Consider the following 20,073-nt stretch of genomic DNA (forward strand, 5'->3'; position numbering starts at 1 on the left):
ACGTGGTGACTGATTGGCATAAACATTGTTTCCAAACAGGAAAAGGTAATAAAGTATAAGTAAAAATAAAGGGGAACAACCGTACTTCAATGAAACAACTATGAAAGGCAACATGATTATTATTTCTTTAATGAACAAAACGAATCTTAAACATATTTGTTTCTTTGTTGCAAAAAATTCGCTGGCGATACACAGCAAACCTGTTTGGAAGAAAAATGAGTATATCGTAAATTGCTTTGTTACTCAAAATATAAAACTACCATTCAGACAGTAAGACATGAAATAAAATTTATCCAGGTCTCTTTTCGGGTCCAAACGTGGTGACTGATTTACACAAACCTTGCTTCCAAACAGGAAAAGATAATAAAGTATAAGCAAAAATAAAGGGGAACAACCGTACTTATATGAAACAACTATGAAAGGCAACAGGATTGCGTCTAAATATCTTTCGTTAATCATAGTTTTTCTGGCATTTCCTGTTAAACTTGCTTCTTGGAAATGGCATTTTAGTCGAAAATTCGCGTTACTCAGTTCTTCCATCGTTGTTTCGTATAGCATAGTAGCATGTACGAAAAATGTTTTGTAAATGTATTGCGCTCTCAGGAAACCTAAATATTCCTTGTAAGCAACGAAAGTGTTGTAAGTGCTAGCCTAAATGTTCATGTAGGTGACACAAATGTTACCGGCCCATGTCAAATGCTGTACAGGTATGTAAAATCTCTTGCCAGCAAGGAAACAGGTGAAAAACATGCATTGTTTTATGTGCGAAACATGCGATGTATATGCATTGTCCTAGTACCATTCAGGCATGTCGTAAGCAACATATACGCTGTAAGTGCACGTAACAAGCATTGTGTATATAGATTATATGCACATGGCATATAACTAAAGTAGATAAAATAACTGTATTCAAGCATATAAAAGTAGAAAAAATCAGAATTAATTAGCACTGTTGCATAGGATGTACATCCTGGGTAACATATACTTGAAGAAAAATAATAGACGAAGAATAAGTATTTAAGAAATGACCTTACGAAAAGTAACAATACTGACTTTCACTCATTTATAGGCGTGCAAGGAGGAAAGGAAAATGTTCAACAGATTTTGTACATTACAGACTAGCAAGTACATGAAGTACAAGTAAGAACTAATTTACATGCGTGTTCCAAAACTTTGTATATATTTTCTTTTCTCCTTGCACACTTGTAAACTAGGTTTCGACCTCAAAAGCTAGTTCCATTACTCTTCGTAATGTCATTTGTTGCATAATTATTCCTTATTCAGTATTATATGTTACCCTGCATGTACACATGTCCAAAATGATTGTCGCATATCTATAACTGTCTTCTTGGAAGAATATAATTTGATAATGATTTTGCAGGGTACTTTTAATACTGATACTATGTGTATAATCGGGAAATGTATATTTGTGGTAAATTACATGGGAAAAGAATTATACATACGAAAATTAGAATGAGTAAAACAAAATATTGCTAAATGGACAAAGAAGTTTCATTTTCGTTTTATTGTTCTTATTTACTGCTCTTTTGACATTAAATTTGCCACATACGTGTCTCTGCTGATTATACACATACTAACATTATAAGAAATACCGCGCGAATTCGTTATAAAATTATATTTCTACAAAAACATATTTATAGACATGCGACAATAATTTTGGACATGGGTGTACATCACATGCAGTACTTGTGCAAATTAATTCTCAGAAATCTATTTTTCTACTTTTACATGCATGGCTATCATTTTATCTGCTTTAGTTAACACAACGTGCATGTAATCTATATACACAATGCTTGTTAAGTGCACTTCCGGTGCATGTGTTGATAGCATGCCTGTATAATGCCGAGACAATGCATGTACATAACATGTTTCGTACATGTAACAACGCATGTACTTCACCTGTTTCCTTGCTGGCAACAGGTTTTATATACTTGTACAATACATGGGGCATGCACCTGTAACATGTATGTTACATACCTTAACATTCTATTTCCATGCAATGAAGCATCTAAGCAACAGGCCTGTTTCGCGCATGTATAATACATGTACAGCACATGTTTCTTACATGTTTTACATCTGCTACATGCAAGCAGCAGAGGCTTTCCAAACCTGTAACATGTATGTGGCATGTACCTGTCACATGTACAATTTTTATAAATTCTCCACCTGTAACATGCATTTCACATGTATGATTTTTCCATGTTCTCCACCTGTAACATGCATTTCACATGTATGATTTTTCCATGTTCTCCACCTGTTACATGCAAGCAGCAGATGTTTTCCATACCCGCAACATGCATTTCACATGTATGGTTTTTCCATGTTCTCCACCTGTTACATGCAAGCAGCAGATGTTTTCCATACCCGCAACATGCATGTCACATGTATGGTTTTTACATGTATACATACATTACATGCATGTTTCGTAAGTACTTTTCACATGTACCAGGCAAAAGCTATTTATCATACACGCGTATAACTTGTGTTCAGCATGCATGTTACAGACATTATACATGACATGTACATCACATGTTCTATACTGGTACAGCGGCTGTACTTGCACGTCTTCTTCGCTGACAGGCACTTTACATACGTTTTTATGGTAGATCTACTAGGGTATCTACCATACAAACACCTGTGCAGTAATACCTGTTCATGCCCTGTACATGTTTGCTCAACATGCATGTGTAGGGCGTTCAAACTGGGGTCATTTTCAGGCACCTGCACATGTGCCTGTCCCACAGGTGGATAAAGGGCCTGTGTTACATGCGCCTGTACATGTGCCTGTTTTTTTCATATGGGTGTTCGAAGTTGCTTTTGACTTACAAGGTTGCAGTAACCATTCTTCATAACCGTATTTTTCCAATGAAAAACTTTTAAAGTTTTAAAGAATACTGAGATTACTTTGACAAACTTTTTTCTTCAAAAGAGAAAATCTTAAGGAAAATTACTTTATTACTTGCAATATTACGAAAAATATTCTAAACTAAGTGAAACATGTTGCACAGAATCAAGCCCGAAAACGTCACAGACAAAGGTATGTATTTTGTTACTAGCTTGAACCAACTATAAGGCGAGGATACACCTTTACACGTGTTAGGAAACCAATGAACAGTGTTGCCAACCTAACGAATTATTAAATCTTACTACGTCACATTACACATTCCAGATCTACATGTTAAACTAAAGCCTAAAATACCAAATTATTCATTATTGCAAACTGAGGATGCTATAGTGTCACGAACATCGGAAGCATTTACCATACTTACAGCAAAATAGAAACTGACACGGCTATGCAATTCCGAAGTACCTTAAGAGCCTGCCTTACTAAAAATAATACAAAATATACCATTTTTCTCTTGCTTGTTTATTAATCAATGAAAGAAGATAATGAAATGCAAGTCACCACAATCACAGACAATACTATTCTACAACAGAAAATATGAACCTAAAGAATGTTCAGTGTTGCCATCCATAGAAATTAGTGTTGCCAGAAAAACAATTTCCCTAAAATCTAAGTTAAGGCAGCGAGTAAAGGAACAAACTCAACTGCATTTGGTTACGTATCATATTGTTTTGGTTTCCTATGAACTACTTTTTAAATAATAGTTGTATTTAGTTTGTAATAAACAAAATAGTTTTAACATACAATTATTAAAACTAAATAATAATGTTAATTAAAAAGTAGTTCACAAGAAACCAAAACAACACGATAAGTGATCAAATGCGGTTGAGTTCATTCCTCTATTCACTGTCTTAACTTAGATTTTAGGGAAATTGGTTTTCTGGCAACACTAATTTCTTTGGATGGCAACACTGAACATTCTTCAGGTTCATAGTTTCTGTTGTAGAATAGCATTATCTATGATTGTGATGACTTTCATTTCATTATCTCCTTTCACTGATGAATAATCAAGCAAAAGAAAAATGGTAAATTTTGTATTATTATTAGTAAGGCAGGCTCTTAACGCTTGATACCATGATCTGATATGACTTATTTCGAACACAGGAACGAAGTTACAAGGAGTGTAATATTTGGCGTTTTTCGAAAAGCTTTTATATCGAAAAAAATTAGGTAAGCATCTTATCTACGTACTTGTAAGGTTTGCAACTGATGAATTATTTTGCCGTTTACAGTACTGATACGTTACGGAGATATGATAAACATTGTTTCAAGTTCTCAACATTAATTGAAATTGCGTATTTGTGCAAAATAAAACTACTGTTGTTCTCCTTTGCTTTTATAACATTACAGCAATCGATTTCACTAGTTGTAACTACCAGCTCTTGCAAATATTATTTAAGCAGTGTTGCCAACTTGTGCAACGTTTATCATATTTCAGGACTGGTCAGAGAATTAAGTGCTGTTGTACTTTGTGGTATAAATGTGGTAGAGGCTTCCAAACTTTGAATGTGTGATACTACACAGACCTGTTTGCAACAAGAATAAATGTGCTATTTTAGGCTTTAACCCAGATTTGAAATGTATCTGACTTGAAGAAATGTTATGCCGAGTTGGCAGTATTGTTCATTGCGAAATACGTACGAAGGTTTTCCCTTTTTCTAGTTGTTTCGTGCGAAGTTTCGCATTTCTCCCTCCTTTGGTGGTCTATTATGAAAATTTTTGAGGCAACATGCAATGTTTTGCACATGGAACTGCCTGTAAAAGCTTGTCAGATTTTGACAGGCATTATACAGGCGTCTGTTTCGGCGAAAACAGATGTAAAGAAAATATTACAGGCACATTGTCTTCAGATGATATGCATGTCGAAAAAGTATTGAACTTCTGTTGGAAATTTTGCACGGAAGCAAGCATTGTACAGAGCCTGTACATTAAAATGAGAACATGCAATGTACACGTAGTCACTTACATGCAAGTAAATGGAGGGAATATGTGCATGTAAAGTACTTTGAATAGATTGTTGATAACATTCGCAATACAGTAAGAATGAAAAGTACAAAGAAGGTGCCTGTTTATCAACATGTAATATACATGTGTGACATTCGCATTACATGTAAATACCATGTATTAGCGTATAGCATTGAAAATGCATGACGTAGAATATATTATTTTACATTTATCATTTTCGTGTACATGCGAAGTGTGGTAACTCCCCTGCGTGCAGTTTATAGGCAATGTACAGGTGAACGGGAACATGCAATGATCATGATTGCCAATAAATGGATTAAACATACGTGAGGTGAACAAGGTGGATTGGAGCTAAACATTCGCGTTATAGGCACAGGAGACATGCAATATTCAGGCACAAGTCTAATTCGACATTCGCTATGCAAGGTCCTGACATGTATAATACGTGGGATTACAACTGAATACATTGCCTCGCTATTCAAGGTCCTGACATGTATAATACATGGGATTACAACTGAATACATTGCCTGTATTATCTCCGTGTACATGCGAAGTATGAACCCACTTATATGCAATGTGCAGGTAAACGGAAAATACAATGATCATGATTGCCAATAAATGGGTTGAACAGGTGCATGCAATGAACAGGGTTGATTGGAGTGAATTGTTAATGTTATAGGTGTGGGAAACATGTAATATTCAGGCACCAAGTCTCCAGTTTGTCATGCACATATGCAAGGTCCTGAGACATGTATAGTACTTAATGCGATTTACTTTACATATATATTGCGCTAGCACGCCCGCTAATTCGCTAGCACCTGCATTTCACATGTATTAACAGGTTGACTGCCAAGGTGATTTGAGGGTACTGGTCCCAGGAGGCCATAAATTTCGTCTTACCTCCGGCTCGATTATGGATAGTTATATCACATTTTTGTCGCCATATTTTGTCTCCCGAAAATGTACCAATGGGAGCCGAGCACCATATCTGATGCTCATGGCCTCTCAGTAATTTGTGATAATGAGCATCATATATGGTGCTCATGGCAGTCAACCTATGTCAATTACATTTTTATCAAATGAAAAGCAGTTTTTGACAGATCCTCATGAGGTGACGTATATGTCAACTACATGGAATATGCCGGTCAGGTACATGTCTTTCCGCTCGCTACATGTTTACACGCAGTTTCCACGTTGCAAGGTTGCAACCCTATCAACATGAAAACTACCTGTTTCCGCGAAATGAACATGCAATGATCGCGAAAAAAAAAAAAAAAAATCGATACCTGTCTCATGCGTTTAAGTGTTCCATTTTCAGGCGCCTGTAAACCACCTGCATCTTCTGTCTGGGTCTCCATTACAGTTGGACACAAATGCTTCACCCTGTATATCAGATGGTCCAAAAAGTATTGAGCCTTTTGCGCACGAAAATGACGTGACAAATATCAGGGTGAGTCGCAGCAAGCCATGCCTAACGTCCTTCCGATGTTATTCGGATGTATTGATCCTTGGTGTTTTCTTAGTTTTAATCTTTACTTTATCCAGCGGATTTTTTTTTGGTAAATTTTTTAAACCAAGGATCACCTCCTGGCTTTTTTTATCATCAGGTATTTAGTACAAGTCGTACGTTCTATTTTCAAGGTATTTATTTAATTGATCATATTTCCCACCTTCCATCTTATTAGAGATTTTCATATTTAATAAGGGCATGTTACTCCCGGGTCCCTTCGGGACGAAAAGTTTAACCCTGCACTGGTCTAGCTAATTTAAATTTTCATTTACTAACATATTTTAGTGCAAATTTCAGCAAAATTCGTATTTTAAGAAAACAATACGTATGTTGTAAAAACATACCAAATTAATGTACTGAGCGCGATGGATAGCATGAGCTATGACCTTGGCCGCAACCACCACACTAATAGAACAGGAAACCCTAACAGTGTAGCTAACTGCCAGAACGGTGAACTAGAATTTGGTGATTTAAAGCATTTCTGGGAAGGAATGACAAACACACTTTGAATCAATCTGCAGTCTTCCTTTTTTCATCTTCATTTAGAAAAATCTGAACAATAAAGTAGCTTATTTATTTAATAAGATGTAAATTGTACTTGGTGTGTTAGTTTCCTTATTCGTTTAATACATGATCGTAAAGTAAGTAAAAATTACATCACATAACACGACCTATATTTGCAATCCATTCATTCTGGGGACCACGACTCATGTTCTAGCCTTAGGGAAATCGTAGCTACATACCTGTCAACTCCTCCTCCCTCATACAGGGAAATGTAATTTTCGCTGATAAAACAAAGTGGTCCTATTGGTACCCTCCTTCCCGGGGTGGTTATTTATGACACAGATGGGGGTGTCTTTAGATACACATGAAGAAGCCGAACTGGACAGTGTTCTAGTGTTCAGTGTAGTGTGGTGTGGTATTCCATGTATAGTTCTGTGCTGTTTTAGTTAGTGTTGTGTGCTGGTTTATTATCATTATTATTATGGAGGGTAAGAAGAGTAAAACTTAGAAGAATGAAAATTATTCACACCAAAGCAGCGAGATTTTGGTTAATGTTTAATTTTATGAAGAGAGGCTGACAGTGGAAATCCCATTAACATAAAAAGTGCAAAAGCGAGTATCTGAAGCAACCGGCGTTTCAGTAAGTACACTAAAACGTGTTTTGAGTGAGCGGGTGGGAAAAATCATTTCGACGAGCTCTTCTTCTCCAAATATGAAGCGAGCACAACTAAATACAAAAATCTCTCAGGACGATTTAGACAAATGCCTTATTCGCTGAACAATTAATGAATTTCATATTGTTCACGGTCAACGTCCTGTAGAATCACTATTGCGAGTACTTCGAGAAAAGTAACTTTAATGGAAGCACTTGGTGTTTACGGAAATAATCCATTCCTTAGGATTTAGATGAATTAAGGCTGAAAACAATAGGACACTACTTACTGAAAAAGATGAATTTCTGCTTATTTACGAGCTATAGATCATTACAGAAGGCAGAACCGCCCTATAATTTACATGGATGAGACTTTCATTCATCGCACACAAAATACACGTGGAGCGATAATACAAGTTTACTCTCACCAATTTCTAAAGGACAACGCGTAATAATCATGCATGCTGGCGGAGAAAACTTTTATTCCACACGCGTTAGTCATGTTCAAACCTGGAACGAAATCTGGCGATTATCACAATGACATGAATTACGAAAACTATGAAAAGTGGTTGAAGTCGCGGCTAATTCCTAACCTTCCAAGTAATTCAGTTCTTGTGATAGACAATGCACCATACCACAATGTCTATTTAGATCCTTCAACGACATCATCTCAAAGATGTAATGATCGATTGGCTTGTAAGACATTACAGAAGATATGTACAAACCAGAACAAACCAATAAAGCTCGTTTTAGGACATTTAAAGTAGATTCGCTCCTTGCTAAATATGGACATTCAGTTCTTCGTTTGGCCCCTTTCATCCTGATTTAAACCCGATAAAGTTTATTTGGGCTGCAGTCAAAGAATATGTAGCAGCAAGAAGCACTATATTTTCCATCAACAATGCGATGGAACTCGCCGAAGTGAAGTTTACAATGATAACAGCAAAAGAGCGGAAGGCAAGGTGTGATAAGGTATGAAGATGTGAACAAGCATATTTGCAAATGGAACCTCACACGTTCTTATTGAAAACACTAGGATAAACTTGGCCGAGGACAGTCAGGAATAGAGACTCCTCAGAAGAAAGAAACCACAAGACGGAAGACTATGATGTGAGATTGTATGGACGGCATTGAGCCTTTATAAATGCTTGAAGCTACAGGTAAGCCTATCATAATATATATCACTTACGTTAAGTAGTTATTATTCATTGTTTTTACTTACCTTTGAGGCTAATATCAGCACGGGTTAGAAACACTACCAAAGAGTACCCCCCCCCCTCTCTCCACTATCACCCTTGCATCGGACAGCGTTTTTCCTACCTCCCGCTTCTCATAGCTCATGCTACATCTCGCACCCTGTACTGCATTCCTACTTTAAATCGTACTTACTTCGGCTGAAAGAACTCGCTTCTTCCAACTGTATCCATTCAAGGTCTTTACTGCCTTCTGTTGGTCTTCTTCAGTTTTGAAGATCAAATAAATCCAAGGACTCGCTCTTTTCGGTGACCTAATAGTATGGCTTCCCAATTTCAAATCGTCTGTCAACAATTTCTTCAATTCCTGAAGAAAGAAAAAGAAAATCAAGTGAAGATCTATTACTGGTGCTAGTCATGCAAGATTTATACACCCATTAACTTGCCTGCTGATAAACCTGAGTCAACTTGAAAAGTTTCAACGGCTTCCTCTACTGTTTTCATAGCAAAATTGAACGTTAGCTTCCAGAATCCACATGCTAAATTTGATCCTCTTTTCAGAAAAAAACAGCCAGATTATTTTAAGTTCTTGGTACTCACAGTGCTTAAGAAGCAAAGAGAATGACTACTCAAAAAGATACTTTGAGCAAAATACGCGAAAGATTACATGATCATACACCGTTCATTAACTAACACCTTCTCACTTAAATCTGTTGTTAAATAATTTACTTGCCGTTTAGGTCTAAATTAGCTTTCAGAAAGTCGCGGAGAAAAAGATTTCAGGTTAGCTATAAACTGCCCATCTGACAAGAACTATAGACTACATGCTGCTTTCTAGGCTGTTCGAAATATATAAACCTTGAAAAAAAAAAAGTTAGCAACACTGTCAACCTTGTAGTATCACAGTATGCCAAAAAAATCAAAAGACTATCAGGATAAAAGGGCCATCCTGCATATACACCAACCGAGAACGGTGAAGTTATTACCGATGCTGTTAGCTGGCTGGATTAATACAGAGTTTCTTTTAGTACCGAGATTATATGAAATGTGGACCTTCAGCTTGTGAAATCCGAAGCACATGAACATCCACCGGGAATCGAACCTGCGTCTGCCACTACTGAAATCTTATTACAATCTAATCTTGGTAAGAATTGAGATTGTAAGTTTCATTCGGGATTCAGGGCTCAGTGAGTTAATTGTAATAGATATCTCAATTTTCTGGTTAGGTTCAATGCTGCAACACGGAACACTGTGTCCATGTTGGGAATTTGGCAACAGTAAAGACTAAATAGCCTATATTTAAGAAATTTGTAGATAATTTCGTGTTCTACTCGTTCGTGTACAACAATTTTGAAGGTAACAAAATTAAGGTGATGACCAGTGAGTTTAAACAGTGAATCCTAAAAACTGAACATTCTTTCAGACTGGACAAAAAAGGAAGATGTTGAAAACTACTAAGCAGACAAATGAACAGGTAAGTTGTTCTTTTCAACAATTTCCAGACATTATCTTTATTACCGGTACGTTAAAATACCACAAAAGCTATATAAAATGTACACTGTCACCTGTGTGGTGAGTTATTTTTATACAATATTTTGCTAAAATCGAATAAATTTCAACCCTAAGTGCTGAAGTAATCTTTCTCCCGGACGCAAGAGAAATTAGAAAGACAGAAGTAATCCGGAGATTAGGACTACATTAATAAGCAAACAGAACGGTTTGTGAATTATTGTAGATGACGCACCACACAGAACAAGTCTCCTTTTAGCTCTATACACTTACAGAGATGTTCAATAACTTCGATACCCTGTTTATATTGAGAACCGTTAAGCTCTTCAAAATCCCCGTTAACCGCAGACTCCACCTCATCATTGTCGACAAATCTTACCACCGAGCTATTATTTTCAAGTTTAAAAGAAAAATGAGGAGCTAAATCTGACGAGTATGGTGCATGAGGAAGCAATTCGAACTGACTTTAGCCATGGCCTTTTTGAACAGACAAGGATTTTACTTAATCTTGCATTGGTAATTTTTACATTTCTGTAGCCTACATGTAACATTTTGTGAAAAACTTATTCAGAGAAACCTATCTATAGGACATTGGAAGAAACTCATGAGATACTCAGAATTAATCACTTGATAAAGAATCTACTTAGTAGATACCTCTTAGTTACATTACCAAGTAGTTATGTCCATGATTTGTGCTAAAGTTACTCGTAAAAAAAATTTTCTATAGTCCACAAGATGGAATATGCATCCAAAAATAACAATACAAGTAGAAGCCTTAGATGCGAAAACAAATTTTATGAAATTTACAGAAAAAATTCATCTACATTACTTCAAAGAACATTACGTCAGCTTAATTTACAAATTTTAAATTTCTAAGAAAAAAAACCGGAAGAAAAACTTACCCCTAGCCTGTAGAATCTCGGCAGACCTTTCACTTCAATTTTGAATACGCCTGTAGTAGTAGTAGTGGTGGTGGTCTCCTTGGCCGGAGATGATGGTTCTTCTTTAATTGTAGCATCTTCCGCATCGCCATTCACCACAGGTTCAGTTGTTTCGTTTTCATCCTGTTCAGTATTTTCATCTTGTCCATCGATCTTCTTCTGACCTTCTTCCGGCTCTTCTTTTATATTCACATCAGTACCATTCACTTCTTCAACAGCAACACTCATATTGATAGTGATAAAACCACGGATCTGCAAATAACACTATCAATAAGAATTGTATTCCATCAAGCTTCACAAAGTGAAAATATATAGCAGACAAAACAAGTGATAGCATAATTAGTTACTTATCAAATTGCATTTACCCTATATTAGCAGGTGCGGAAATAAATCCACTAATTTGGCAACAGTAATTTCTCCTGGATCCGAATGAGAAGCGGATGGCACATTGGTGCTGAAAGGACGCTACTCCAAAGGAAGGGCTTTTCGGACATGCTTGTTTTCAGAGTTAAACCCAGAAACGCAAAGGCTTGTATGTGTACATTGTGTTCCTAAGTGTTAGTGCGACTGTGTTTGTTTACTGGCCATAACTAAAGAATTCTTTATTTACTGGCCATAACTAAAGAATTGTTACAAAATAACGCGATAATTCATTGTTCATTGCGTATTTGACATCACTGATTTACTAAAGCACCTATACAAAGTGGTGCCCACGGACTACAGGGAGTTATAAAAACCAGTTATATAGGGGAGGAAAATGAAGAATTCTTTAGTTATGGCCAGTAAACGAACACAGTCGCACTCTCGAACCGTAAGTTTCCACTATCTCCGAGATGCACCTTGTATCTTGGAAAGCAGGGTTGGCAAAAATATGGTTTTTATTTAAAAAAAAAACTTATTTTGGTTTAAACCAGGTTTTTATGGTTTAAATGATTTGCTCTATATATTCATATCATATATGGACAGAAATAAGTTTGTTTCGCCTTGATATTATGCAACAATCGGGTTATGCTGGAAGGGGTCACATAAGCTTAAAGCGGAATAAAAACCGCTTCTCGAGTTACATCCGAGAGAAATTGTACCCCATTGAACTCAGAACCAGGACTAATTGGCCACAAATGCGATACGTCTGCCGACTCACTCACGAAGGAATCCTGATAAAAAAAAAAAAAAATACTTTATACTGATCTTTACATGCTTCTTAATATAACTGTCAAGAGTCATTTCAGAAGGTCAAAAAGATAAACAGTTGCACAAGTGAAACCATTACTCAGAATTACATATGAACAATTTCAAAGTACTACGGAGTACAGAAGAACTAATTTAGTTCAAGTTAGTTAACAACGATTTTTATTGGTCCAAATTAAAGAAATACACCGACTTAATCTGCATATCAATAAGAAAAGTGAATAAAGATACGAATTATTTGAGTCCACTTTGGCTCGAACTCATTTATACATAAATAGATACCAAAGATACTTATTTTACTAAATGCCTCTCGTGGGGTCTGTATGACCCCCCCCCCCCCCACACACACACAAAAAGTACGGCATTTTCGATGTATTTTATCAATAGTAAACATTGAAACAAAACAATATTTAGAATTTTTCTTCGATTGCAATTACATAATAATAACTACAAAAAAATCACAAAATAAACTTGTTTTTGTAGTATAATCTTTTTGAGTAATGAATGGGGAATTTAGGTCTGAATATAATACGAATAATATACGGGAGTGAAACGTGATAACCCACAAATGTGTGTTCATCAAGATTTTACAAATACTTACACTTTTACGAACATTTTTTGTTTTTTTGGTTTAAACCCGTTTTTTTTTTTTTTTTTTTTTTTTTTTTTTTTTTTTTTTTTTAATCAGCTGGTTTAAACCAGCCAACCCTGTTGGAAAGCTTTTGTAATTTTTGAACAAGTGGATTACAAAAAAAATTGCAAGATGCAAATATCGTCAGGGTATCACTGACTGCTTACTTAAATGACGCTTATTATTAGGGTTGCACACAAAGGACGCCACAGTGTCAAACATCCACAAACGACAAAATTTTGAAGCTCGTTCCCTGTATACAACAGTAATAGTGCAACTGGCAAATGTGGCAAAGTGCACCTATAGTACCATAGTGTCAAATATGATCAAGATACGATGAGTTTTCACAAAACACGAACAAGTTACAAGATATTGAAAATCTGAATATTCGAAAGGTTTTATTACACATAACTTAGTTCTATCACATCCAATCTCACTTTTCAATAGTGAAGATCATAATGCTGTTTATAGCAATATGGTTTTCAAACCGTTCTTGAAGTTTGTACCTTAAAGGAAGTAACCTGTGACTGCACCTACCAAAAACTTTGCTGTATTGTTACAGAAGCAAATTAAACAATTCTCACAAACGCCATTTTAAGTAGTGCACCAATTTGTGCCCGTGTATTTACTTTCTCCGAAACGGTTTAAGATACGAGATTCCTGTAAACATTACGATTTTTACGCCTATTGAAAACAACCTATGACTGGTTGTGATACCCACGCACCTTTTCGAGAAAGCCCTTTGAAAAAGAATTCCCAACTCCGTAACTTTCTATTGATTCAATATACATAAAATTATGCATTTGGCACTGCTCTAGAAGATGTGCATTGCCTCGCTCGTCTGACTTGAGCTATTACTGTCGTAGAGGCTTTCAAAATTTGAGTTTGTGATACTGTAAGCGTCCTGAAGTGTATAACATTTCTTATATTTTATGGCATAAAAGCACTATGTACAGGGCGTAGTATATACACACATTTTAACAGCAAATGTTGGAAATGTCCCCCATGAGCCTCCAAATATGCTTCCAGACGTAGACGTTAGCGGGTACTCCTTTGCCAGATATGTTCCCGGGTTCAATTTTCGGTTGAGCGCCTTGCAACTGTTATAACAAATATGCGAAAAAAACAGCAGAAAGGGTAGTCTTAAGACAGCCCCAAAGAAGAGTACCCGTGGGAAGTATTGCAAATATCGACTAAAAAAATTCAAATGAAATTAAAACTCAGTTCAACGTTCCACGATTATGCCCTTTAGTATAACGGAGACTACGATTAAAGCAAGTGAATGAAGAATTTGTGAAATGAGTGGAGGAAACGGGAGTAACCCGAGAAAACACACGAACACGATGTTAATACGTAAAAAGGAACATTATTTAGGTTATATTAATATAAAGCGTTCCATACGTTGTTATTAATTTACATATATAGTACTACAAATAGCACCGATGTGAACTGCTCCTTTATTACGTACTGTTGAGGTAGCTTAAATGAATGTAGTTCTCTTCATGAAAAATGGTTTTGTCTACATTTAGGCCCTGTAAACTAACGAGACTAATGACAAATGAAGGACAAAAAAGTGCAGAATTTCAACAGGAGCTTATATATAAAGTGATCGCATAAATACTGCCTTTCTCGCTAAATTTACTTGGTTTCTTCCATTACTAATTCTTGTGGGTGGCGTTACTTCCTTAGTGTAGATTCACTAAATAGGAAGGTCTGTAATGGCTATAGCACAAGGTTTTAAGAAACCGAAACCATCTGGATCGAGTGACTATTTTCTTGAAATCTTCAAGTTCCTTTAAGGCAAAACACGTTAGAATTTGGTTTATACTTGAAAATTACATCATTGTTGCAATTTACAATTTTCTGCTCGCTGGCTGATCAAGACTTCCGTGCACGCGCGTGCGTGTGTATCCAGGAGGAAAATCTCTCAAATACTTGATGGATTAAATTGGTCAACATGTAGAGGGTCAAAATTTAGAAATAGCTAATGGAAGTGAAATTCGAATAAAGTGGTAGAAATCAACCATTTCATACTAACGCTACTATAAAGCAAATTCTGTCTCAGCAGAAAGCGATCTTCTGCAATCAAACGTCCTCAATATATTCCATCTCTTCTCTAAAAACGGAAGTCGCAGAAATTACTCAGGGTTCATACAAAAATAGTGAACTCAATTTCCATGTATTAATTTTGCAATTTCCAGGTCTAGTGGAAGAAACTAACAGTAAGAGAACACAAACTTTAAGAATAATATATTTATATATTTGAGAATGGCCACCCGTCTCGCCAATGAACGATTGCAATTAAATATTGAGTCAAGAAAATAAATAAAATTTAAGTTGAAAAAATATTAAGTTGAGAAGCCTACTAAGGGAATTAAGGGAATACTTTTGTTCTATACTTTGAATACATTCAAAATATACTAACATATTGAACTCAATTTCCCTGATATTTTCCAAGTTTTTTACTATATATATATATGATCGATTTCCCCTAGGACCTTTTCTTCCAAAAATCAATTTCCCTGAGATTTTCAGGTTTTCCAGGTAGTGTATGAACCCTGTTAATAAGAGTTCAGGTCTCGATTGACAAAATATGCCATGGTGTACATGCGACACTGCTACTTGCTCTACTCTAGAAATTGGATTTCGTGCTTCTTCGGTGTTCAAAAGTTTATTTTTGGAAGTTGAGAGTCTCTTAATCGGCAGGCTATATATATATATATATATATGAGGCATGAACCTAGTTTTGTGAAATCCGAACCCACACATTGCGTTAAAATTTCAGTGCGCCCTAACCGAGAATAACCTTTAACCAGGTGCAACAATAGCGCGCTAGTTACTAGACCAACGTGGACGGGCTGTACCGTAGTTTTGTGGCAAACTAATATTTATTACACGCAATGTTTTTATATTACCGAAATAATTACGTGAGATTTGATTCGCTGGTTCTTAACTTAATACTCCTTCCAATACGAGATGCATCTAACATGCGATCAACCACTAACCCTCAACAGGAATCTAACCCGAGTCTTCCGCAAACTTCCCATGACTGAAGACCAATCTGTATTCAGGTACGATAAAAATAGTAAAGTCTATTTTATCTGATAATATATTGAAAGCTGTCTATTCTGGCCCATCGGTATAGCAAAATTGCTCAAACAGCCCCCAGGCGGGTATAAAGGAAGCGGAACACCATTGAAAAAAAAACCCACATGTTTCTTTGTTACATGAGAGGGATAATTCAAGTCCTTCCAGTTGACCTGCTGAAGAAGAAAAAAAAAAGCGATGTTGCAATTTTCACCCTCTTGCTTACTGATTCTTCAGTAGTCTTCGCAGAAAGACAGATTTATCTAGTTTTTAGTTACTCTTGTTTTTTTTTAGTTGCATCCTCCTTCAGTCTCCCTTAGCTTGAAGAGCATAGTTATGTTACGTTAAATTGAAATATTTCATTTAATTAGAATTCAACTTGGATATGTTGTAATGAAGAGAAAAAGAAATCAATCCTTAGTTTCATGATATGTGCTTATTTTACTCTTAAATATAGCATATTGTTAATATTGTGTAACTTCCATAACAATAACGCTTGTACGGATCAAACATGTTAAGCGGTTCGCCCCTTTCCTCCTCCTCCCCACGTAGGGCATCAGTACTGCAAAAGCCCGATGAGAAAGAAATCTTTCTTTGCCACCCCCGAAAATCCGCCCTTCACCGCCACTGTCCATACCATTATATTGAATTCTTTTAATGATTGTTCTATTATTATTATTATTACATAATATTTCCATCGATAATGTAAGTTTAGCGATGGCAACAACGTATCGCTTCGACACCAAACACGTGCCGTTTATGGCTTATTTGGAGTGTTTATTTATGAGGGCGATTAGGTAAATTTTCTGCTTGAGTACAAAGGAAGCCGGTTGGGGACCAATAGAACGTCTCTATACCTTGAAAGGTAGCTAACTAGCAGAAAACGTGTGTTCTGAAGCAATCACGGTAAGAGTGCACTGACCAGAACAAGTGATTTTGTCACAGGACGTGGCATTATTCACATAAGGTAAGAGGGACAAGTAGGGTAGGGTCGAGTTAGCTTAGGGTTAGGAAAGTTTAGACTTTTCTTAAAGAGTAATTCTTCGTATTTCTATTTATTGTGAATCTGTTCCCATAATGTTCTGCTCAAAGTGCACTTTTGCCGCAATCACTACTGCAAATCAATTTCGCATCTATAGGGAATTAATGTTAATTGGTAGTCTCCACGATTCGCCAGTACCTATAAATTTGTACCAAATAATATATATTAGAACTCTCTTGTGGTCATGTAGTTATCGTATGCAACTAAAGCACAGAAGACCCAGATTCGATTACTGTACGAGCTCCGTTCCCTCTCGTCCCTACTGGTTCTTAGTTCTGATTCGCACATTCATTCTGTTATCAGTTTTGATCACCTAAGAAGTTAAGAACTATGATTTTCTTTCTACACTTTGCAACATTAATCCGATCGTTGTTTTTTATAAACCTCTTTCTGTATGTTTCTCCAGGAGGAAACAAACACGTCACAAAAGCAGACAATGTTAGTAGCTTTCATTCATTTTCATTAATCCGCCTCCTTTAGCCTGAAGGACATACGCGTGGTATGTTAACCTAAAAAATTTCATTTCATGAATATGCCTATTACCTATTCCAGTCGAAGTCTGCTCATGTAGAAAAAATGTTTAAAACTACGTGAAAGGTTTATGCATTTAACACTTGTGAAGCAATTTTAAACCGCCTGAGTTACATTTTTTTTTTTCTCGCAGCGAAATCAATACTCGTTTATATCGTATTATATGAATACTGTCATTCACACATCCCTCAGTTACCCATCACTCGTGGCAAAAATAGGTAAATTCGCATAGGGTAAAAGTTTAACCTCTTAACAATGCCTTAAATTGATCAATCTCACTGCGTGGTTCTATGTTTGAATTTCGAATACTCCCCTCTATCATGTATTCCCTTTTCTTCATCGCACAATAATATATACATATAAGTAACATTAAGGCCTAGCCTTGTGCCAAGAATGGTTGAAATCGCGGCTATTGTTGAGCTTTGGGGGGTACTTTTTTTTTTGCGCGATATTCTATTCCGATTCAGTCATTCTATGGTTTCATACGTTAAATTAGGATCCGAAGTAGTAGTAGGAGAAAGAAGAGTCGTAGCAGGAACGGGTTAGAAGCCCAACAGTTTCGTTGGGTTATTCGACATAAAATCGACAATCACTTCTACTTACCTTTACCTACTGCCTTTAAAAAATTTTGTACGATATTTTCTCAAGACTATCAACTCATTTCTCCTGTAAATCATTCTGTTCTTCATTAATTGTGACCCCCTCCCCATTTCTAATCACCTAAATCGCTTCGCACATACCCGTCGCTGCGCATGCTTCCTTCGGATCCAGCGCCGTGCTACCGCTTGGGCTCACCAGCTTCGCCCAGCCCCGATCCGGTTAGATAGCATTTTAGTGGCCACCAAGCACAGGGTCGTCTTTCTGCACTGTAGTTTCTATGTCATGCATCCCTTTAATTTTATCAATGCCAAGTCATCACCCAGCGGAAACATTTTAGGAGCACGGAAAATAGTGAATCAAGTGTTCAACAATTCTATGGTGCGCCAAAAGTAAACCAGTATGTAAGGCATTTTTTTTTTTAAATAAAAAGCTCTGAGTATTAGTTAAGAACAGCTACTTTTCATCTCCCGTGCACGAGGATGATACTTTCTGTTGCACTACCTACAGAAATGATTCTGTATCATGTACAAGTGGTAATAGAGCTCACAAACCCAGATCACGTTGTATTCACACTCCAATATGGAGTGAGAATACAGCGTGACCTGCGTTTGTTGTGTGTTCTATTACCACTTGTACATGATATAGAATCATTTCTGTAGGTAATGCAACAGTAAGAAGTATCCACGTGCACGGAATATGCGATATGCGTTCAATTGCCCCTACACATACTCATACATTAAGTACAAGGGCACTACAGACACAAAGTACACGGGCAAATGTCAGAAATGCAACGAAAAAGAGAGAAAGGGCCAGGAAGCATTCATTTTCACATACCTCAAATTTGGATACAATCGATCGACTTCCAACAGGAAGTTGTGAAACCGCGTTGTGAGTGGATACTTTTTCTTGAAAAGAAGAGAGACCAGATGTACGACGAAATGGTGTCTTTTGTTCCCATATCTCGGAACGCTGTTCTTTGCGTCTCGCTACACCCGCTCGATATTTTGCGTATGAGCGCCAGAAACGGGATCTACGAAATTCACGCTATTCACAGTGAAGTGCTGGAATCCCACCTCAGTCAACCATCATATGACTTCCAACAGTCGCTATGAATAGTTGTACCAGGCTTCACCCACTGTTCAAGAACGCCCAACAGCTCTTCAGCACATCTGTTCTTGACGATACACATGAATACATTGCCAGAACCTACTTCGGAACCTTCAAAAACCCACATACCATCGATCACACGACCGCAGTGATTTTTGCGTTTCCCGAACTTGGATTAATCTATCTGAACTGTTATCCCTGGACCCCCAAGTTTAGTAGAGGAATCTTATGTATCTGTGCCCAAATAGAGCGTACTTTTTAAGGCTACTTTTCCGATGCCAGTACTTCCAATTGGATCAGTGAATCGACACTAATTAGATCTGCCGTAATTTATATCGTACCACTATGTTCCTTGTGCTGAAATGATTAGAACATGCACGTGGCACCGACAGAGAAATCGGGTTGCTGGCTGCCATATCAAAACTAAAATTGCAATAATCTTTCTATATTCGATGTTTTGAGCAGTATTACCACGACCGAAACAACTAATACAAGACAGCAGATTTGATATAAAGTGTAAAACCAGGTTCCGTAAATAATTATTGTGCATTTGACCTACTGATAGTCAGCAGTTCACTTAACAAGTATATTTCTAAAATCACACACCAAACTTGAATCGATCAAGTTACATATTGTATTTCTGATTAAACTTACAAATATATAACCATACAGTGCGTAACAGATGAA

The 20,073-nt window shown here is 36.7% G+C and overlaps 1 protein-coding gene and 1 long non-coding RNA gene across 3 annotated transcripts in view; both read right to left on the reverse strand.

Annotated features, from left to right (window-relative positions):
* Positions 1-20,073, reverse strand: part of LOC145694582 (tRNA (uracil-5-)-methyltransferase homolog A-like) — a 54,349-nt gene that overhangs the window by 33,878 nt on the left and 398 nt on the right. Inside the window, exons 1-3 of one of the 2 annotated variants that reach the window (XM_081770939.1) lie at positions 20,041-20,062; positions 11,162-11,452; positions 8,947-9,117 (exon numbers count right to left, since the gene is read on the reverse strand). In XM_081770939.1, coding sequence (XP_081627065.1) covers positions 8,947-9,117; positions 11,162-11,428 — 438 coding nt within the window. In that variant the 5' untranslated portion in view covers positions 11,429-11,452; positions 20,041-20,062. Of the gene's footprint in view, positions 1-8,946; positions 9,118-11,161; positions 11,453-20,040; positions 20,063-20,073 lie in introns of those variants that run through there. The other variant, XM_081770938.1, reaches the window with a different exon arrangement.
* Positions 102-2,828, reverse strand: LOC145694584 (uncharacterized). The gene is made up of 2 exons (XR_014133025.1): positions 2,232-2,828; positions 102-2,187 (listed from the first exon to the last, which is right to left on the reverse strand). It is a non-coding gene; the product is annotated as an uncharacterized LOC145694584 (long non-coding RNA).

The sequence above is a fragment of the Thermobia domestica genome, chromosome 9, assembly GCF_964235325.1.
Source record: "Thermobia domestica chromosome 9, izTheDome1.hap1.1, whole genome shotgun sequence".
In the NCBI taxonomy this organism is placed as follows: Eukaryota; Metazoa; Arthropoda; class Insecta; order Zygentoma; family Lepismatidae; genus Thermobia; species Thermobia domestica.